At 39.9% G+C, this 20,187-nt stretch overlaps 1 protein-coding gene across 2 annotated transcripts; it reads left to right on the top strand.

Moving 5' to 3' along the window:
• The first annotated feature begins 246 nt into the window (after positions 1–246).
• ankrd27 (ankyrin repeat domain 27 (VPS9 domain)) lies at positions 247–19,130 on the top strand. 2 transcript variants are annotated; one of them, XM_072671849.1, is made up of 29 exons: positions 247–357; positions 4,062–4,184; positions 5,556–5,666; positions 5,774–5,930; positions 6,672–6,826; positions 6,915–6,974; positions 7,100–7,150; positions 7,253–7,318; positions 7,417–7,493; positions 7,669–7,790; positions 8,884–8,962; positions 9,232–9,364; positions 9,648–9,740; positions 10,377–10,501; positions 10,933–11,015; positions 11,162–11,277; positions 11,396–11,488; positions 11,776–11,973; positions 12,892–12,951; positions 13,053–13,172; positions 13,290–13,334; positions 13,620–13,742; positions 13,818–14,015; positions 14,650–14,769; positions 14,860–15,033; positions 15,860–15,959; positions 16,055–16,133; positions 17,130–17,196; positions 17,304–19,130. In XM_072671849.1, the coding sequence occupies exons 2-29, from the start codon at positions 4,083–4,085 to the stop codon at positions 17,721–17,723; spliced, it is 3,327 nt and encodes a 1,108-aa protein (XP_072527950.1). In that variant the 5' UTR covers positions 247–357; positions 4,062–4,082; the 3' UTR covers positions 17,724–19,130. The 2 variants fall into 2 exon arrangements, with proteins under 2 accessions (XP_072527950.1, XP_072527949.1); XM_072671848.1 differs by having other exon boundaries at positions 7,097–7,150.
• The last annotated feature ends 1,057 nt before the right edge of the window (positions 19,131–20,187 follow it).

Genomic DNA, 20,187 nt, shown 5'->3' with positions numbered 1-20,187 from the left:
CAATACCCAATCAAATATGTCAGAGCAGCGTTTTCTTAAAGGGGCAGGCTCCTGAATTTAAGGCATTGATTCCCCGATTGTATTAAATGGGAAAACCATATACAGGTTACAGTGGGAAAGACGACCCCTTCTAATCTGGACCAGGAGGTACTGTCGCCCCTGATACTGATGGGACGTCTGAAGCGAGCAGGGCGGGATCTGGATTCTGATTGGACGGTGAACAGCCAACCCAGTCCGGCCTCACTCGGGGAAGTGCACGGACGGACGGGGGCTATGATGTTCAGACAGATTGACTTATTGTGGCTCTGACCGAATAAATGTTAAATTTCTGGTGCAAACTTGGTCGGCAAAAAACAGGTAAGCTTGCTTAGACACCTTCTTCAACGTATGCAGCATGCTCTGTCTTTTGTTATGTGGGTTTTTGTCGTAGCAAAGCACCGACAGTCGTCTCGAAAACAGACCATGGCTAAGCCAAGGCAGCTAGTCTGCTAGCGAGTTAGCTAGCTCGCCTCCTAGCACAAATGAACCCGCAAATAAAGACTACAGCTAGCGGTTTCTCAGTCTGTCTTGTTCTAGTGTGTTTGGGTGACTTGTCGGAGTCTTCTGCTGGCACTTTTAAACTTTAGCTGGACATGGAGTTATCTAGCTACATCAGCGTGTCTGGGCGGTTGGTTGTCGCGGCTGTTACGCAGTGTGTTGATACTCAGCGCTGGCTTTACCAGCCTGCCTAGCTCAGCAGGTGTGTTGCCCAACACCAAAAACTCCCCGGCTGACCAAGTGAGGTGGACAGCCTCGATGTTGCAGATGAGTTTCTTAAAACTCTTACTGATTTTAAAAGCGCCTACATCTCTGTGTGTATTTGCCTAAATGCCAACAAATATTGCAAGGTGGCACAAACTAATGTGTTTCCTGTCGCATATGTGGAGTCGTGCTCGCTCAGTTGGGTCTAGCCGTAATGCAGGATTAAAGTGAGTGTTAATCTGGTGTGTTGAGGAAACGGACCATCATGTGATGGCCGTTAAATGACATTCCTGTCTGGAGAACTGGGCCAACCTGTGGTCTTAAAGCAAGCCTGCTGACATCGAAGATAGATCTGCATTGTATTAGATGTTTTGACACGAGGTCACGTGTGCATACATGCATCTGCACCTGCTGCTGCTGGTAGAAATAAAATGCATTGAATGTAAGTTACACTGTACAGGTAAAACGACCTGACCCAGGAGCTGACCCAGTTAATATACTCCTCAACTTTAGTCTACTCCCCCCTAACGTTGTATGAGACTGGGCAATCAGCTGAGATATCATTTCCACACCCTTCTCAGACAGAAAATATTTTACTTTTAGCTTTGTTCTGTGTATTTTATTGTATTTTATTATTTTTATTTTATTAAGTAACTCTACCTTGCAATGAACCAAGATGCGCATTGTTGGGAGATGTCTCCATAGAAATACAATTAACTGGCCTGTCACTTACCACTGGAGCACGCATGTCCCTCATGTATGAGTGCATTTGTCCTCCAGCATTATGAGTATGTGGTTTCCTTCAACCTGCTTGGTTCTGGTTTAGCAGAACAGATCACATGGGGCGGTCAACATTCCTCAGGCTCTCAGCACCCCTCTGATGCACTGCAGGGATGAGGGTCGGTAGGCGGGGCTGAGGGGAGGCCCCTATCTTGTGCTAAGGCTTGGGTCTTGACCTGCCTTGGGGGATTGTGTGAGTTGCCTTACGCTATGACTGCTTAGACTGGACTCTTGAAAGTTGTCACCGATGGCTCTCTCTTTTCTGATGCGGCACATAAAGGGGCTGAAGATGAGGCTGTTCTCTGTATCACAAGCCCTTTTTAACCGCCATAAACAAGTGAGTATACTGACAAGTCTCATCTCTGTAGTTTTAAGGTAATGCACTTTAGAAAAGGAGGAGGTCATCTGCCTCATCATATTTTTCAAACACTAAGGAACACCAGTTGGTTTCGCCTCTGGTTGAAATATTAGTTTTGGGTAATCAAGGTAGGTTTTCCAGACGTAACTCAAGCCTTGTTTTTGACTGAAATGGTTTTTATCCTTTTAAATCCTTTTCTGGCCTGGGTTGAGGATTAATATGTTTCATAAAAGCAACGCTGTGTACTGAAGTAAATGTTACTGCCGGCTTGCAGCATACTCTGATGCAGCCCAGACTGCCTACGTCCATACAGGCGTAATGGCAATAAGGTGTAACAACCATGAATAATAGTATGATGATCTAAAACTAAAAATGTCTTCTGTAAAAGTTGGTTGTTGAGGGGTGTGTGTATTTATAATGCATCCCAATCAACATATAGTAGGCCTAATTGATTCCCCCGGGTGTACTGACGGGGAGTACTTCCCACAGCCCAAAAAGTGTCTTAATTAGAGATGAAAAAATGTATTGACTATGTATCGTTATTGACAGATTTTCAGCCAAAATGCATGATTTGAGATCAGACGATATTTCTTTAATCACCGATCCTAAGTCAGATCATTTTCGTGAGCTAAGGATTACAGCAGCTCTGTCCGAGGCTTCTTGGTCGCATGGTGCTGCAGTTTCTTGTTCAACCGTTAGCTGGAACTACAGAGCTGCCGCACACATGTAGGATGTACCTTTCCATCAACTGCTGCCCCCCCCCCCCCCACCACATCTGATTTATTCTGATATTTGCAGAATGTGTAAAACTAACACGCCTCCTGGAGGAAGAAGAGTAAAGGCTTTAAGTACATCACTCAGCCCAGAGTTGTGTGTATGAGAACACAGCAGACCAAAAAAAAACCAACAAACAGCATATTAAACCACCACCAAAAGTACAGCAGCAGTCGGAAAGCTAAAGGAATCACGTCCACAGTGATGGATTTTTAGCGCTTGATAAGAAGCCCTTTTCAGTTTTGTTTCCACTCTGAGCTCCACAGTGCAATTCTGCACAGGAATTTATGGGCTCTTTTGAGTTCCACAGTGTTTTATAAAAGTGGTTGATTCCAAAAAGCAAAGCACATTTCATCTTGAGACAACCCACATGCTACAGAAGCCCAGCATGATGACGCTTGGCAACGTTTGCCTGGAAAGCTTTATGTAGCATCCTGCCTTGACCTCTGAAAGACCATACCGAAACACAAACCCTTAGGTTCTGTGTAGAACCATTTAAAAGGTTTTCCATCGTGGATAAGAACCACCTAACTTGGCAAAGAACCATTTAAGCATTATTTTAGTTGCCTTAAAGAACCCTAGAAGAACATCTACTTATTAAAAATGCTTACAATGTGGCAATAATGCCATTGCTATACATTATGTACTACATTTGGTTTGTTTGGAAAAGCATTATGCTAAATATAAATGCATCCTGCCCATTTATCAGATATTAAACTGGAAAGCCTGATTGGCGCGTACAAAGTAAGGCGTTTTCCTTTTCACAGTCGTTTTTCATAACCACAGTGCATGGCAATTAGCAGAACTTCCATCGGTGGTGGAGTTTTGAAGCTTAATTTCATTTCCCAAGAAGCTCAGCTGAGGAGCAGCTGGCTGGAGAGGGAAGGGAGGCCCAGTAGACTGAAAGAAGCTCTCTGTTGTCCCATCCAGCATGTTGTTAAGAGACAGGCAGGCAAAGCGGAGTGTGTTCTTTCTGTTTAGGACTTGTTTACTTACCCCACATTAGCACCCATTAGCCTGTTAACCCTGGCTAAGGGCCCAGAGTTCTGAACGTCAAGGTGGCACCTGAGACGAGAAACATTTGTCCAGAATTAGCCTTGAATACTGTGACTTTGTTTAGAGTGCATTTCCAGCAGTGTACTTTCTAGTGTGGTATGCTCTATGTGAATTTAATATGAGCTAGAATGAAATACGACATATCAAACTGCATATCTCAGCTATGTCTCTGATCAGCCACCCAGAACTTATTATCGTGAGCTAATAGGACTAATCTGATTAGCTACAACCCTCTCTCCACATTTTTTCCTTCCTTCTTGTCAATGCCCTTCTTCTGCCAGTTTTTTTTCACCTTCTCACCACACTTCATCTCTCCCTTATTTCCCCCCCTTCCCCTCTAATTCCTCTGTAGGAGTCTGAGTGCCGGGTCCATATGGCTGTGTATGATGAGAACATTCTAAAGAATCCTTTTTACCTCGCACTGGAGAAGCAGAGACCAGACCTGTGCAGCAGAGTGGCAGAACTGCATGGCATTGTAAGCCATTCATTTTCAGGTTTCACAGATTTAGTGAATGCCTTCATGTAGCTGCTGGCAAAAGCCTGATGCTGGCCTACAAAGCCAGAAATGAAGCAGCGCCTTTTTCCTTGATGGCAATTGTCAACTTGATTTGTACCAAAAACCCTTCAAGCTTCAAGTATGGCTGGACTTAACCCCACCGTCCCTCAAGATAATTGAAAGACAAGCATCTAGACTTTTCTTTTGCCTGGCACCATGGTGATGGAACAAACTTTCCCTGGCTGTCCGAATGTCAGAATAGCTTGTCCTCAAACACAGACTGGATACTCTACAGCACTTAAGTCTGCACTAATCTTGCTCTTATTAGTCTTGTGATGGTACTCATGTCTTACTTTTACTTTTTTGACATTCAGGCACAGTGTAGTAAAATGTACCTAGTTGTTGAGTATTCTGGATGTTTTGTTTCTGGGTATGCTTACTGACTTTGGCAGCATCTATGCTTAGAGCTATCTTTGGACTTAAGCCTTTTCCCACGAGCTGGGGATATTATGTGAGTGAACAGTGAAGCACTTTGTAAATGTTGTAAATGTAAATTAAAATGTAAAAGAATGTGTGCAAAGGATGGTGTTTCAAGTGGAAAACGAGTCTACATCCTTTCATATTTGTTTTTGGGCATGGTCAGTACAGTTAAGATTCAAGAAGCCCATTTAATTTGTTCTACTGCACAAACTACAGATTTTACAACCAATAACTAGTTCATTTTTGGTGTGTGACCGTAATTATGCCAAACCTTAGGGCAACTGGACAAAGAGATGATGATAGCTGGTTTAGCATTTCGCATGTGACTGCTACCAGTGCCACACAAAATCAATGGGAGGGTCTGTGTGGAATGAACACATGGACAGATCCTTCTTTCATACTTCAGAGGATAAAAATCTGTTTTATAACAATGATTCATCTTGGTTTTTTTTTCAGACAAGACTGCATACCTTAATGTTGGTGCATTGATTTCAGTGCTGCTGAAAGTATCTCTGCAGTTATATCATAGTTATAAAATATCATGTTCATGTCTGAAATGTGAATCAATGGAAAATCCCTATTTAGAAACTGTTATGTAGATTTAAGGGTCTGTACGTGTAAAGCAGTGTTCCCCACGAAATATTCACTCAACTTTAAGCTCTTGAACCAGCAGACAGGCAGAAAGGAAATAGTGTCAGTCACTGGTGCATTCAGCTACACCAAAGTTGGTGACGCAGGTGTTACCGTAAAATGTAGACAACATTTATGTCTTGCCTGAATAAACCTCTGAAGGCTGAAGATGTCTCATCATTGTTTCTTATTGATCTTCACTCAAATTTAATCTGTCTTTGTTCTGGGTGTGTGCTGTAGGTCTTGGTTCCATGTTGTGGAAGTTTATTGGCTGGTTCATACACAGCAGCACAATTTGAGAGCTATGTTCTCCAGCCTGCAGATCAGGGCTATCAGACAGTTGATGGAAAGGTACACACACACACACATACACACACACACACACGCACACACACATACATACAAAATGGCAGAATTTGGCAGAATGTCTAAGCAGTGTTCTGTGATGTATCTTTCAGGAGGTGTCCATAGAGAATAACCAAGTGCATTTGGGTACAGGGGTTCTGAACTCTGCCTCGGTACCCATTCTGTTTGAGGAAACCTTTTACAATGAGAAGGAGCAGGCCTACAGTATCCTGTGCATCAGTCGGCCCATTGACTCAGAGCCAAGCCCAGGTAAAGTCGTCCCCGCTGTGGTAATAGTAGTAGTGGTGTAAGAAAGTATCACAATATGGTTGCAATACTGTATTGTTTCTTAAAAACACAGTGTAGATTGTCGATTGGTGGCAGACCGCGGTTCAATTCATGTTGTGTTAAACCCTGACTGCTAGCTATCAACATTTATATAATCACTGTAATCCCATGACGGAATCTTACAAAGTTGCTAGGGGAATAAATCCCAGAAATGCGGCCATCCAGATGAAATTTCAGAACTAGTTGAAGCATAGTAACTCCATTTACGTGTTGAAATTAGGTTTTAGCCTCATTTCATCTGAAGAGAAAATAAGAGGATTTCCCCTGAAGTTACCTTGTCCTCTGTTTTTGCTTAATAAGTGCTTGTACATCTAGGACCACTCCTCTACCTGAAGTCAAAATGGTTTGAGGAATCCCTGATTTTTACATATTTGCATATTAGATCTTTAACATACACTCCTTTATAAACCACAGATATATTGCTGTCCTAACATAGTACAGAGGAAGCACCCCCACTGGTGAACGAGATCCTAAGTAGTGGCCACAGCTTGGTAAGATGAAATCATTTTCCCACATCTTATCAAGTTGAGGTCACAACTTTTATTTATGTAATGTGTCACCAGCGAAGCTCCATAAGGTGCAGAGCTAAATGTTTGATTTTTGTAGACACTGGAACAGCTTACATTTTCTGAAGTTTATTCTGACCTGTTCTTTGTGAAACAGTGGATCTGAGCCCTATCCCTGCTCTGTACTGCCTGAAGAATGTGGAGGAAGTGAAGGAATTTCTGGGCCGTCATGCTGAGAAACTGGATAGGTTCATTACTGCGTTTTGTAGCTCCTTCAGAGAGCAGGAAAGAAAGGGCCTTCGCCATCACATAGTGAGAAGAACCTTGTTATTCTTTCTGTTTCTTGTTATGGTAGCGTTTAGTTGTGGGGGGAATAACCACATCCTATTGTCTTCCTCAGGATGCCGTACATAGTCTATACATAAAGTGTCTTCAGTGCTTGCTAAGGGATTCCCGTCTGGTATGTAGAGCTCAGCCTGAGCTGAGTGTGAGATTATTCAGTTCCATAAAGGAGCTCCTTCTGCTTTGTCTATGCTGGTGTCTTTTGCTGGAAGCTGATGAAATGAATGTTCTGGGTTTCAGAAGGTGCTGACCAAGCAGGAGCTTCAGATGACTCTTCTTAAGCAAGCAGTGGAGGTGAGATATGCTCTCACCTGGGACTAGGACTTCAAGCTAAGCATGTCTTTGATATTTAAATTTAAGACTGTACTTCTTCACACTGTTCTTGTCTGTTGCCAGATGTACATACATCATGGTATCCATGATTTCCTGTTTAGTTATGTGGGAACTCTTGAAGCAAGCCAGGTATGTGTTTGTATGTATTATGTATTTGATATATATTTGTTTTTAGAGAGGCTGTATGCCGTTTTCTTACTTGTATCTTGTTGGTAATCCTTTAACAGGATGCTGCATTCAATAAAACAGCAAGAGGACTACAGGATCTACAGCAGAAAGATCTTGGTGTTAAGTCAGAATTCAGGTAAACTTCCTTTTTTTGGTTCCTAAGAACGTAAGTTGCTTTCACTTCTTTTTTACTGTGAAGTACAGAAAGTGATTTAAATCTGTTCAATTTAGAGTCAAGAGCTTTTTAAAGATATTTCATCTGCTGTTTTACTTTCTGTTCACATGTGTGTTCTTATGCTTTCCCTGTGCAGTATAAATATTCCTCGTGCAAAGAGGGAATTAAATCAGCTCAACCGCTGCACTTCTCCTCAGCAGAAACTGCTCTGCCTCAGGAAGGTCGCCCTCACCATTATGCAGTCGCCAAGCCGTACAGGTGAGTTATTATCAGTGTGTAACCAGATACGCAAACTTATTCCCTTACTTTCCATAAGTGCTCACACCTTTCTGAAGCCATGATTTAGTTTGGAATAACCTAAGACAAGAAACAAGTTTTCCAGAAGATAAAAACTGAAATCCTCACACACATTTGTATGTCAGTAGTAATTGCAAAGTCATAATATGCTAGTACTTGAACAAGGTTTACACTGTGCATTAAACACCCAGAACATGCTACACTCTTCTGTATTTAAACTGTTATGACTCTTTATGGACAAATATATGCCTGTGGATCACATTTCAAGTTAACTGTCCAGACATTGTTCAGTCAGACAGATACTAAACGCATGAGTAGTAATTACACATCACTTTCCTGGAGAGCACAGCTGTTACGGATTATTATTTAACAAAGATTTGACTTGTTGTTGTCCCACACATTTCCAGTAACTGCATGTCAAGGATCATCTGCAGTTTGTGCCCTTACAGACAATCCTCTCTTTAGCTCTCCGTTCCACCATTTGCTTGAATGCCATTGATGTAACATGATTAGCTGGCATGCATAAACACAGGATACTTTGCACACTGTTTCACCTCAAATGGTCATTATTTGAATACACACTTTGCTGGCAGGCCAACAACACTCCCCTGTATGTGTAAACTAGAGCAATCCTGTCTTAATGACTGTTTGCCAAACTGCCAATGAACCAATTTAATGCTCATGCAGCACACAAGGGAAGAAAGGAACTGGGCACTAGTAGACCGTTAAATTAAGAACATTAAGAATGACATTTAGGCTTCCACGATACATTCTGTTAGTAAAAATGGACATAACTGAGCCATAACAAAGTATGTATAGCACTTCAAACATTTATGAACATAATGATAATAATAATAATAATAATAATAATAATAATAATGGAAAGAAACAGGAAAATAAAAACTGTATTTAAAAATATAATAATAGTCTTATTCAATCTTGACCAAATTATCTTTAACTGACAAATAGTGAAATACATTGGGATTTGCTGTCATCACTTTTCAAAAAGAAACCAGACAAACATAAAAAAAGAAAACTCTTTTTTTCCTGTTAGTTAACTTGGAGGCAATATGTGCAGATGACCTCCTCTCAGTTATTCTCTATCTGCTAGTGAAGACGGAGATTCCGAATTGGTGAGTATGAAAGTAAATTCTGCTCCTCCTCTTTCTCCAGCCTGTTACAAGGGCAGTCATTATTTAAAGGCTTTTACTACATAAGTGTTTAGGCATTTATTAGGCATGTCTTGTGCAGTGTGTGTGTGTGTGTGTGTGTGTGTGTGTGTGTGTGTGTGTGTGTGTGTGTGTGTTGTTTTTTGTTTTAGTTTTCAAGTTTAATTTTATTTTTTAAAGATAAACTATACCCACAAAAAAAATAATTGTAAATGATTGTTCAACTTTCTCAGGATGGCAAATCTTAGCTACATAAAAAACTTCCATTTCTGCAACTCTGCCAAGGATGACCTGAGTTACTGCCTGACCTCATTTGAGGCAGCTGTGGAGTACATCAGCCAAGGCAACCTCAGTCAAGATCCCACGGTGAGTGAGTGTAGAAAAAAAGCAAAGTATATAAGTATCTCCTCTAACTGACAGCTGTGGGCATATTGTATGCAAATACTCTTTGTTGTGGACGAAAGGTGCATGGTTTATTTTTCCATTTAGATTATGTATATCCATGGCAAAAGCTGTTAATGTTCTAAGTCTAATCTAATCAAGTACAACAATCCACATTACATTTTGTTGTTGTTGTTCTTTTTTTTGCTCTTTAATGTTTTGCTGTCCTTTGTTCATATCTTGTTAATATGGAATGTGTTGTGTGTAGGGATCAGGGGAGCTAAATGACAAGCTGTTCTTCAGACAGAAAATGAATCTTCTTTCTCAAAGTTCTTCTACTCCTATAGACTGTTTGTTTGAGGTAAGCATCTCCAAAAGCATGGAATTGGAATTAACATCTGAATTAAAACAAAAAAAGTAGTCTAGTTTCAAATTGTGAAATCAGTCAGAACAGTCAGAACAGCCAGATGTCAGATGGCATCATTGTCCAGCTGCTTGTAAATATCATTATCACTAAAAAAATAAAATGTTTAAGCTTTCTGACAGGAAACAAGAAGGGGCCTGAATAGTTGGGAACAAAAGGGTGGAGAAAAAGAGGAAGCATCTGCCAGTTTGTTGGCAGGCTGCGGCATACCCTGTCATCTGTGAGACATAGTGAGGTGTAGTTTGTGACTGAAGCGTTCATCGCTGGCGCTGAAACTAGTTCAGTGATTGTGTGACTGCACGTGGTCGAAGCCTCTTGTCTCTAGTCAAATATGGACTGCCTTAGAACTCTGAGTCAAGTGTAAATTAAAATGTGACTGAAGATGAATAACATAGATTTTGCCCGTGCATGTATAGCAGAGAGCCTCACTGTAGTGAAGGGAGTCTACTACCAGTATTCATAGACATGATAGTTTTATGAAGTACATGAGTACAGAGGCAAAGGTGTACAAATGTATGTGCATTTTTTAAGTATGTGATTACTTATCTGCCTTTTGTGTGTGTGTGTGTGTAGCACATAGCGAATGGCAATGAGTTGGAGGTGCAACGCTTGCTAAGTGAAGGCGAGAGTGAGGAAGACAGGAGGAAAATGTGTCACCCGCTCTGCTCCTGTGATGCGTGTGACCTGCGTGTGTCGGGGTCAGAGAGACACACACACTTATACACAGTAAAATGAAATCGCTTTAATTCAATAGGGCTGTCCATTTAATTCAGCGTGAATTCAGAAATTGGAATGCATTGGTTTTCCATAAAACAAAAACAAAACATCTAAAACAAAATATTTAGAAAGAAAAATTATTGTGGGTAGGACAGGATTAATTTTCTGTTTTAAAACAAACACTTTGTCAAAACCACAAAAGTCAGAAAGTGATGATCTAGCTAGGGCATACAAAACAATTTTGCCAGATTTACATCATCAAAAGTGGAAAAACAGCAAAAGGGAGATATAAGGTCAGATGCATTGTCCAGTGACAATGTACAAATATATTTTATACACAATATAATTACATATGTATACAAAATAACGTAAGTGTATTTCTAAGTCTGGTATGTTTTCTTTGATCATCCAGGAGACTAAACGATCCTTCCATAGTCACTCCATATTCCCGAGATGACCGTGGCTACACTCCTCTTCATGTTGCTGCTATATGCGGTTAGCTGAATCATTATATACTTAACACTTGCTTCCTAATACTTCTTACATTCTTTACACTTTTTCATGATGACATAGCTGAGTAAAAGCTGTGTCTGTTGATAGGTGCTCTGACTAATATGTGAAATATGTGTTTGACCTATTAGGTCAGTCTCTTTTGATTGACCTGTTGGTGTCAAAGGGAGCTCCGGTAAATGCCACAGACTATCACAGTCTCACACCCCTGCATCTCTCCTGCCAGAAAGGCTACCAGGGAGTCACAGTGGGTGGCTTGCTTTTTAATACATGTTCTGTACACTTCTGTACCATCCAGAAATGTTGTCATCATGACTGTAGAAAGATGTCCCTTTCATAATCTGTCCTTTCTCTTATCCCTGTAGCTGCTGCTGTTGCACTATAAGGCGAACACAGAAGCTCAGGACAACAATGGAAACACTCCTTTGCACCTGGCTTGTATGTATGGCCACGAGGATGTGAGTGTTTTGGACAGTGAATCACATTTTGCCTATAGTTCCTGTGCTCATCTAAAGACAACATGTAAAGTTCAGGAATCCATTCAGGAACCGCTGCAGCTAGTTGACCAGCTTTGCTGTTACACAGCACACAGTGGCGGTGAAACCGTTTCAGCAATTCTTGATTGGACCCTTAAGGCCAGAACATCATTCCCATTAGACACTGGTCATGTAAAGCTGTAACACGAGGCTCCTACATTATTTCTCTGTAATGTAAGTGCGTGTGTGTTTATATCTGTGTCTTTCAGTGTGTAAAGGCTCTCGTTTACTATGATCTGCACACGTGCCAGCTGAACGTACAAAACGATAAAGGCGATACAGCGCTACACATTGCAGCGCGCTGGGGTTACGAAGGCATCATAGAGGTGCTGTTAGAAAACGGTGCCTCCACTCTTGCCCACAACAAGGCTAATCAGACACCACTGCACTGCGCTCTCAACTCCAAGGTCAGACTTCACACTGTCCACACTCAAGTCTCATGTTTGTTCAGCTGTGGTATGGGCACAATTGTTTGAGAAAATGTATTAATAATGTAAGTGTTTTTATTGACTACTTCATGGAATTTGATTCAGTTGTGGGGCAGGTCCCCCTAGTGGGTTTCATGATCATTGCAGTTGAAGCATGAGTGAGCTGACTATGATGAGACCATTTATATACATTTTACAAATGTATTTATTTGTTTCCATAATTAACACAATTTGTAGTTGCTAATTTGTTTCTTTGTAGAAATAAAATGTGCAGATAAAGGTGGGGAAAGCCAATAGTGTTTTAAAGAAGTACTTTCCCTCCAAAAAGAAATAAAAGGAAAGCAAAATAATGATCAATTTAACACTGAATAAAAAGCAGGTAAAATAAAATACAATATGTGTGAGGTGTATATATGTATGAGATCAAGGATTGAAGGTCCATGATGAGAGAGTGTGAATCTCATAAATGTCTAATGGATGTCCTAAACAAATGTTTATAAGAAGATCCTATGAAGTAATTATGATGCTATTTTCAAATCAGTCAGGCAGAAAAAATAAACTGCCATTTGAAGGTGGTTTACACACATTGAGTATCTAAAGATTCTGAGACAATGACCAACAACAATTAATCTTTTTTCTGCTCTGGAATGTCGTGCATTTTCACATAATTTAGTGTAATTATTTAATTATATATAACTTATTGTATATAACTGCATGAAATAAACCAGTCAAATTTCAACTCTCAAAATTTTTTAAAAGATTGGGAAGAGGACCTCACTGGAGTCCATATGCTTACTATTCCTGCTTTTCAATCTCCCTTCTTACATACAAATTGGGGTACGTAATGATGGACAATGGATTGTGTTGGTGACTTTTCCCTTTTCTTTTGCGATTTAGATCCTGTCCTTGCTGGAGCGCACACACAATGACTCTAGTAAAAAGGAGAGTGGTTTTGAGGTAAGGTAAAAGGAAAAACATTGAACACTGAAATGATCGGTTTAAACTGCATTCCTTAAATGTGTTATTGAAATTTATTTAATGAGCTCTTTCTTCTTCAGTCTCCTAGTCATTCTCCACAGCCATCTGACTGCAGCAGTAGGCGGTCCTCTTTATCCAGTACCTGCTCTCTCATCTCATTGGACGCCCGTCCAGAAAGTGACCATGCTCGCCACAAAGAGGTGAGAACAATACCTCTCTTGGGCTTTATGAATTTATGCTTGTTTCAGCACAGAAGAGCTTTTGACTGTGGTCTGAGAGTCTCTTTTTACTCCATTATCCGGTCTTTGTAATGGCAGGTGGAAAAGCTGCTGCGGGCAGTGGCAGACGGTGATGTTGAAATGGTATATTTCACATACACATTTTACTTTATTACTATGGGACAGCTAATAAGTGTCACAATACACCAGTGTTGTAGCTAGAGTTTCATGGGGGGGCACTGGTTATGGATATACATCAACAGAGTATTTTATTTTATTTTATTTTATTTTATTTTATTTTATTTATTTATTTATTTATTTATTTATTTTAAGGCCTTCTCACTTTGAGACACTCTAAATATAAAATGGCCATCACTTTTTAGTGTTAGTTCTGTGTGATTATGTGTATATATTTGTGTGTTCTTTCAGGTGCGCTACCTGCTGGAGTGGTTAGACGAAGAGCCAGAGGAAGATGAGAAAGCAGAGATGCTTGATAAAACAGAATTATGTCACCCCCTGTGCCAGTGTCCAAACTGCGAACCTACTCAAAAGGTGTTTGCACGAACACACTTCACTTTACTTCACTCAAGACATATTAGCGTTAAACATTTTGTGTTGCATCTTTAGAAGTTATCCGCCCTGCAGCCAGATGGGCTGGGTGTGAACAGTAGCAGTGCGGATGGTTTCACTCCCCTTCATGTGGCAGCACTGCATGGACATACAGCGCTGATCTCTTTGCTCATCCGACATGGAGCCAACATTAATGCCCGCAACAGCCAGAGCGCCACACCCCTCCACCTGGCCTGTCAGAATAGCCACATACAGGTGCTTCTGCACAGCACAGAGCCTTCACCAACAGATTACCATGCTACACCCAATAGCTCCATCAATCGGGACAATCATTCAAGTATTTTTCATACTACACAGTTAAAATGAGGGCACCTCATGAAAATGTATGTATTTAATGTATTTAAACATATGGATATTTATTTTTTATTGGGAGATGTAATGTAACAAAATTTGTCTCTTAAAAATAATTTATTAAATGCAATTAATATAAATTCAGTATTCCTGTAAGAAAAAAAGTTAGGACACCCCCAAATTTATTACCCCTTGGGTCTGGGAAGGAAGGCCTAGACAAAGACCAGGACAGAAGAACTGAAGAATCCTGTGTACTATTTTGTCTTTTTCTTTAAGTTTTCTTAACTTAAACAAGAAGCAAGGGAGCTGTAATGTCAGCAAATTTCCACATCAATAGTGACACACCCACAAATCTGAACAGGGAAGCATAAATAATTTGAGCATAATTTTATACTGCATCATAAATGTAGCCATTGGTGCATAGTAATTTTATATGTATAAAATGTAAATTATAATTGAAGTATTGGTTTTCCACTGGATCATGTCATCAGTACTACTGCCAATCCTTTCTAAATCTTTCTTAATTTCCCATGTGTAGACGGTGAGCTCACTTGTGGAATGCAGTGCCAAGCTGAATAAAAGAGATCAGTTTGGAAACACTCCTCTGATACAAGCCTGTCTAAAGGGACATGAGCAGACAGTGGCAGTTCTAATAGAGGTACTCTCATTTTACTGTATAATATTGTAACATCAAGAAAATAGATTGTATCAATCTTTTTGTTTAGACTTTGTTTTGACCTTCCTCTAGAGTGGTGCCTCAGCGAATCTGGCTAATAATCAGGGCAATACAGCTTTGCATGAAGCAGTTAGGGGAGGACACCAGGCTCTAGTGGAGCGTCTACTGCAGGCTGGTGCTCTTACACACCTCCGGAACAAAAGACAGAGGACACCTCTGGACTGTGCCCAGGAGACTGCTAGTAAGGTATCTAGGCCTTTTGGCTATATTTGAAAGTGAACATGTATGGTGCTGAATTCCTTGTTGATTCTATTAAAGGGAAAGTAATTGGTCCATGCATGTTTTGTTCACTGTAATCCCATTCTGTATGTTTTCATTTTTTCCCCAATTGCTTAGACACATAAATAGAATTATGCTCACAATCTGAAGTCCTTGAAGCTCATGTATCAACAACATGACTCCCATCTGCTTAGCTCTAAGCATACTTTTGTCACCTAGAGACTCTGGCCTTCAAAATGCAACACCCTGATTACCAGTAACTTTTGCTCATGTTGCATGTATGTGAACACAATTGGAAGAACACTTCAGTCATTTGTCAAAGGCCTTATGTGACCTATGTGACACCTAAAGGTGTTCTTCTAAAGACTGGTTCACAGACAATTCACATTTTGACATTCAGTTTTATCAACAACCCACCTCCCACCATATTCCCCAATTCTAAATGCAATTAGAGGAATTATTTTCTGCAGTGGTGGAAAATGTATAATTGCAGACCCTACAAGCATGTTGCACTACTTCAGGCAATGAAAGAGGCATGTGTGTGTGTGTGGTCCGCCCCCCATAACCAACTCACATTTTGACAACACACAGTTTTGAGAGACAAGAACATGGTGCTGTGTTTCATTTTGTGAGAGATTTGTGGAGACAAAGTAGCTAGCTCTTGATTTTTTAAGCTTTTAGGGAAAACTGCAAAAAAAATAATAACAGCTGTTATAGTTGAATTACTAGTACCTGCAATTGGATAATGCTTCAGTGTAACATGGATGTAAAACAGAAATGTTTTGTTTTGCAGAATACATCAATCCTGAAGATTCTACAGAAAGCCTGTGGCCCCAGTGTTGAAGCTGATCCAGTCAAACAGCTCTGCATGCCCCAAGGAGCTCTGAGCAGAAGTATAAGCTATTCATTTCCATCTATTCATAGAGAAAATAAAATGATGCAAATGCATTAAATAGGCTCACTGTTTACATGTTGTTTCCTCATGCAGCGCCCTCTCTTGTCCAGAGGATGAAGCAATCCAAGGGCCCTGGCAGGCAAAGGCAAGAGAGAGACGAGTTTGCACACAGGTAGGTTTGAGCTGTGAGCGTGTGCAGTGTAGTAATTGAACACTCTTGGGTCATATTTTGACATTTTGATATGTCGATCACATGCTGGTTTGTTGCAGGTGCATTTGCAGAGGGGAATGTTTCTCCTGTTTATGACTGGGGAATTGTATGATCAGGAAACTCCTTCAAACACAAAAGCTTGTATGCAAACACTACTGATGTGACATGTTGACATGTGATGCTCTCCATACATCAGCTGCCAGCAGAAATTTCTTTCCCATTAATTTTGTCATTTGACATATGAGAACAGTATGCAAAACAACAGGATTATTGGAAAGGGGTGCATTTTGACAGATATCACAATATTGCTGAAAGAAACCTCATGTAGCGTGACTTGTGGAAGCAGTTAAGGCCAAATCATGATTGTTGTGACAGCGAATGAGCGTCCAGATAAACAAATAAAACACCCAAACTAACTTTCCAAAGTACGCAGAAAATGAATTTATCACCTAAAAGATACCCTACCTTTCCCTACACAAGAAGTGTATATTAAGTGCAGCATCATTTTAAAACCGCATTATGCAAGAATTGATATTTAATACACCCTATACATTTCTGTGCAAGCAGAGACCTACAGAACTGTAAATGAAAGCATTAGCAGTAGAGTAGCATTTTAGGATTTTATACAAATACTGGTTATGCAGCATTATGCAGTTTGGTAAAGTGGGTGTCCTTTCATAGTAGCAGTGTTTCAAGCCTGGGCTGGTATTGACTAAGACACTATGCTCCCTATGACAAGTCAGTGGAGCATTAAAGGATTTTGAAGCTGGGTTTTAAAGGTAAAATGCTACATAATGTTGCTTTACGTGAAAGGATATGCTCATATGTTTAGCACAAGATCAAAAAAATAAATAAATTAAAAAGTAAGTGTTACCCAGTGTAAGTTTAATAACTGGATCAAATCAGAGTAAAGCACCTGTAGAACCATTTTAACCTGTTGTTGTATGTTATGTGCAGAATACAGCAGATGAAGAAATCTGTTCCACAAGACGGAAGCATTGCCTCTGCAGGATCCACAAACCTGGTACTTTTCAGTCAGAACCACTCATTTTGTCTAGTTATTCATCACATGCACCATAACCAAGAATCTGACCCCGAGATATTTTCTTTTCTTGTGTGTGTGCATCACAGGCTTCACAAGGGCAGAGTGATAGGAGGCAACTCCGGCGAGGTGAGACTGTGGACAGCTGCGGCCCGTTCACTCCTCCTCCTGAACACTCCTCATCCTCCCAGCAGGGCCCACAGAACCATGCCAAAAGCCTGACCCGCTGCCACACTATCCACCAGGACCTGGCCCACAGCACACCACTGGTGCTGGAGCAAACTCCAAGCAAAAGCTCCTCTGCAAGCAAGATGGCAGATAGTGGTGTTAATGGTCCTCAAGACCCCTCTAGCTTTAGTGACCTTACTCCTAACCGCTCACCTGAACCTGAGCAGGTTAACGGGGAGCCTGTGGAGATTGGGCTGGCCTGCACGGAGGAGGATGAGGAAGTGCAGCACAGGAAGAACTCCGATACTGCTTTCACTGAGATGGATAACGTTGTGCTCTGAGGTCTCTTTCCTGAATGTCCACTTGATGCAAGGTGATGATCACTAGAAGCTTCGTTCAGCTGCGCTTTTGAACATTGACCTCCGCTAGTTTAATGGGCTTGCTTAAGTCAGTGTTACTAAACTCATCCCAAAAGCCTCTCACTGACCGGAACAGCTGTTTTAGCTCTGAACTCTTGAACAGCTTCTAAATCCCATGCTTGTGATTTAAGGTCAATCAGTGCAGTTGCTTGTTTGAACTGTGTGTGAAATTAAATTATTATTAAATGGACTGCTGGCTGTTGAGGGGATGTTAGAATAGATGTGGGAACGCTTGACTATGCTTGTAATTTTTTTTTTTGGCCATATAAAGGGAGAAAACCTTCTAGCTATAACTTAGTGTAGCCATTTTGGATTGAATATGGATTGCCTGTCATTCAAGAATCAAAAGTGTAGCATAGGATGAAATGCTAAAGAAAATCTGCACATTTTTTTTCATTTTTGGTACTAAAATAACTTTTTAGATTGAATTTAGCCTGCAGTTACATTTTACCAGCACTTTTATCTTTTTTGTTTGTTAAATCATATAAGAGCAACATATAAAGGGATGGTTAGGCATAAGCTTTGATGTTTTGTGGTTTTATTATTGGTGGAGCGTGAGTTTGATAATTTCACTGTTTGATATTAAACTATCAAACCTCTCCCTACTCAAGTTTAAGTGGCTTGGGTAACACTTACAGAAGCTTGAAACTGACTTGAACGAGTGAGGGACTGTGTGGTTGTGTTGACAGTAATTCATAGTAAATTATGTTATTAATTTTTCCACAGTATTTCATTTCTGATTTCCAATATTTTTAAAGGAAACATTCAATTTAATTTCGTTTGCCCATTCCTTTTTAGGGGTTATATTTCTCCAAATATATTTTGAGTGTGTGTAAAAGAAAAAAAAAAAACTAAATGAATTTCACTGGTGTAGATTCTGCATGGTCTCAATTGAGTAAAAGGTGTCCATGCATACACACATACAGTATTCTGGACCACTGTTGTATTTCAGATGCACTTTACTCCTTATACAAAAAAAAAAAAGTTAATATATTCACCTAGTCTTAAGACAGCGTTATTGGATAAATGACCCATAAGAATGTGTCATAATGATTCCAAGTGATTGATGTGAATTAGAGAAAATAGGGGCCCATTTAAAAACAAAAGTCACAAGAATTGTTGTCAAGACTTTAATTTGTCACTGAATGTAATGCTACATTGGCTTTTTGGGTTGTGCTTGTTATAGGATTGATACATAATCTGAGAAAAAATAGCAATTATTTTGATATGTCCTCTTAAATTTTATTTTATGTAAAAATACAGTGAATGTGCCTTATTTGTGTCACAATAATCCAAAATAAACCCATAATCCAATGGCTTAATAATGAAGTTTTACTCACTGTTTTAATTGATATTTATATTGATATTTAAATTATGTGTATGCAGTGGTTCAGTTGGGTTTTATTTCAGGGGTTCGGCATTCACAATACAATTCAAAACTTGTTTAGCAATGCAGGTATACAGCCTTCACAGCATAAAACGTAACAGAAAAAATAGTACTAATGACTACTAACATTATACTACATGTAGGCTTTGTGTTCTATCTGGCAGATAGGTAAACACAACACTGGAAGAATTTTCTTTACTCTTTCTCTTCCACACAATGGCCTGTATATACACTAAACACGGCTCATAATAATTTACTGTTGTGAGAAAAGTGTCAGATAGTTCTTTGTAAAGAGCTCCAGTGAGGTTTAGTTACTACCTGTGTTAGTTAGCATAGGAGGAGATTCACTTAAGGTTTTATTTAACTAGTCTGCGACTCGGACGGTATAAACGCACTTTACAGCTTTTTTTTAAACAGATTTTCTCAGGTATCTTAACCATATTTTGATGTTGTTGTTAAAATGAAGGATTTCCTATATTTCTCATATATATATAATATAAAATAAAAAATTATAGTTTATGTGAATTACTAAGAAAAAGGGAGGAATATTCACTAATGCCATGTAATCATATTTATACAAATACAGGGTGTCTTATCTTCCCTGTGGTATGTATGTATCTGTCTATTGTGCTTAAATTCTAGTACTGGTGTGTAGACTCAGACATTGGCAACTGCCTATTAAATGAAGCTTTTTCTACCTCCACCCAAAATGAAACTTGAGCACTGAGCACTCTAAACCGTTTGATACTGTAAAGTCAGCAATAGATTCAGGATTAGAAATATGAATTGTGGGAAACCTTTGGTACAAAACTGGAGTCAAGACTTTCACTGGGGGTGTGCCTCTGTGAAATGTGCTGCTAGTCTAGCAGGGCGATTGATGGATGTGTTGAGCAGGCAGGGAATCTTATGGCCCTTCTGATTTAATGAAGGAGATGTAGGGAAATGTAGTCATTACCATTATTAAGCGCCAGGGCAGTTTCACAGCCAACCATGCATCAC

The sequence above is a fragment of the Salminus brasiliensis genome, chromosome 2 (genome assembly GCF_030463535.1).
Source record: "Salminus brasiliensis chromosome 2, fSalBra1.hap2, whole genome shotgun sequence".
In the NCBI taxonomy this organism is placed as follows: domain Eukaryota; kingdom Metazoa; phylum Chordata; class Actinopteri; order Characiformes; family Bryconidae; genus Salminus; species Salminus brasiliensis.
The sequence above is the reverse complement of the archived record's forward strand: the minus strand, read 5'-3'. Positions and strand labels throughout refer to the sequence as shown.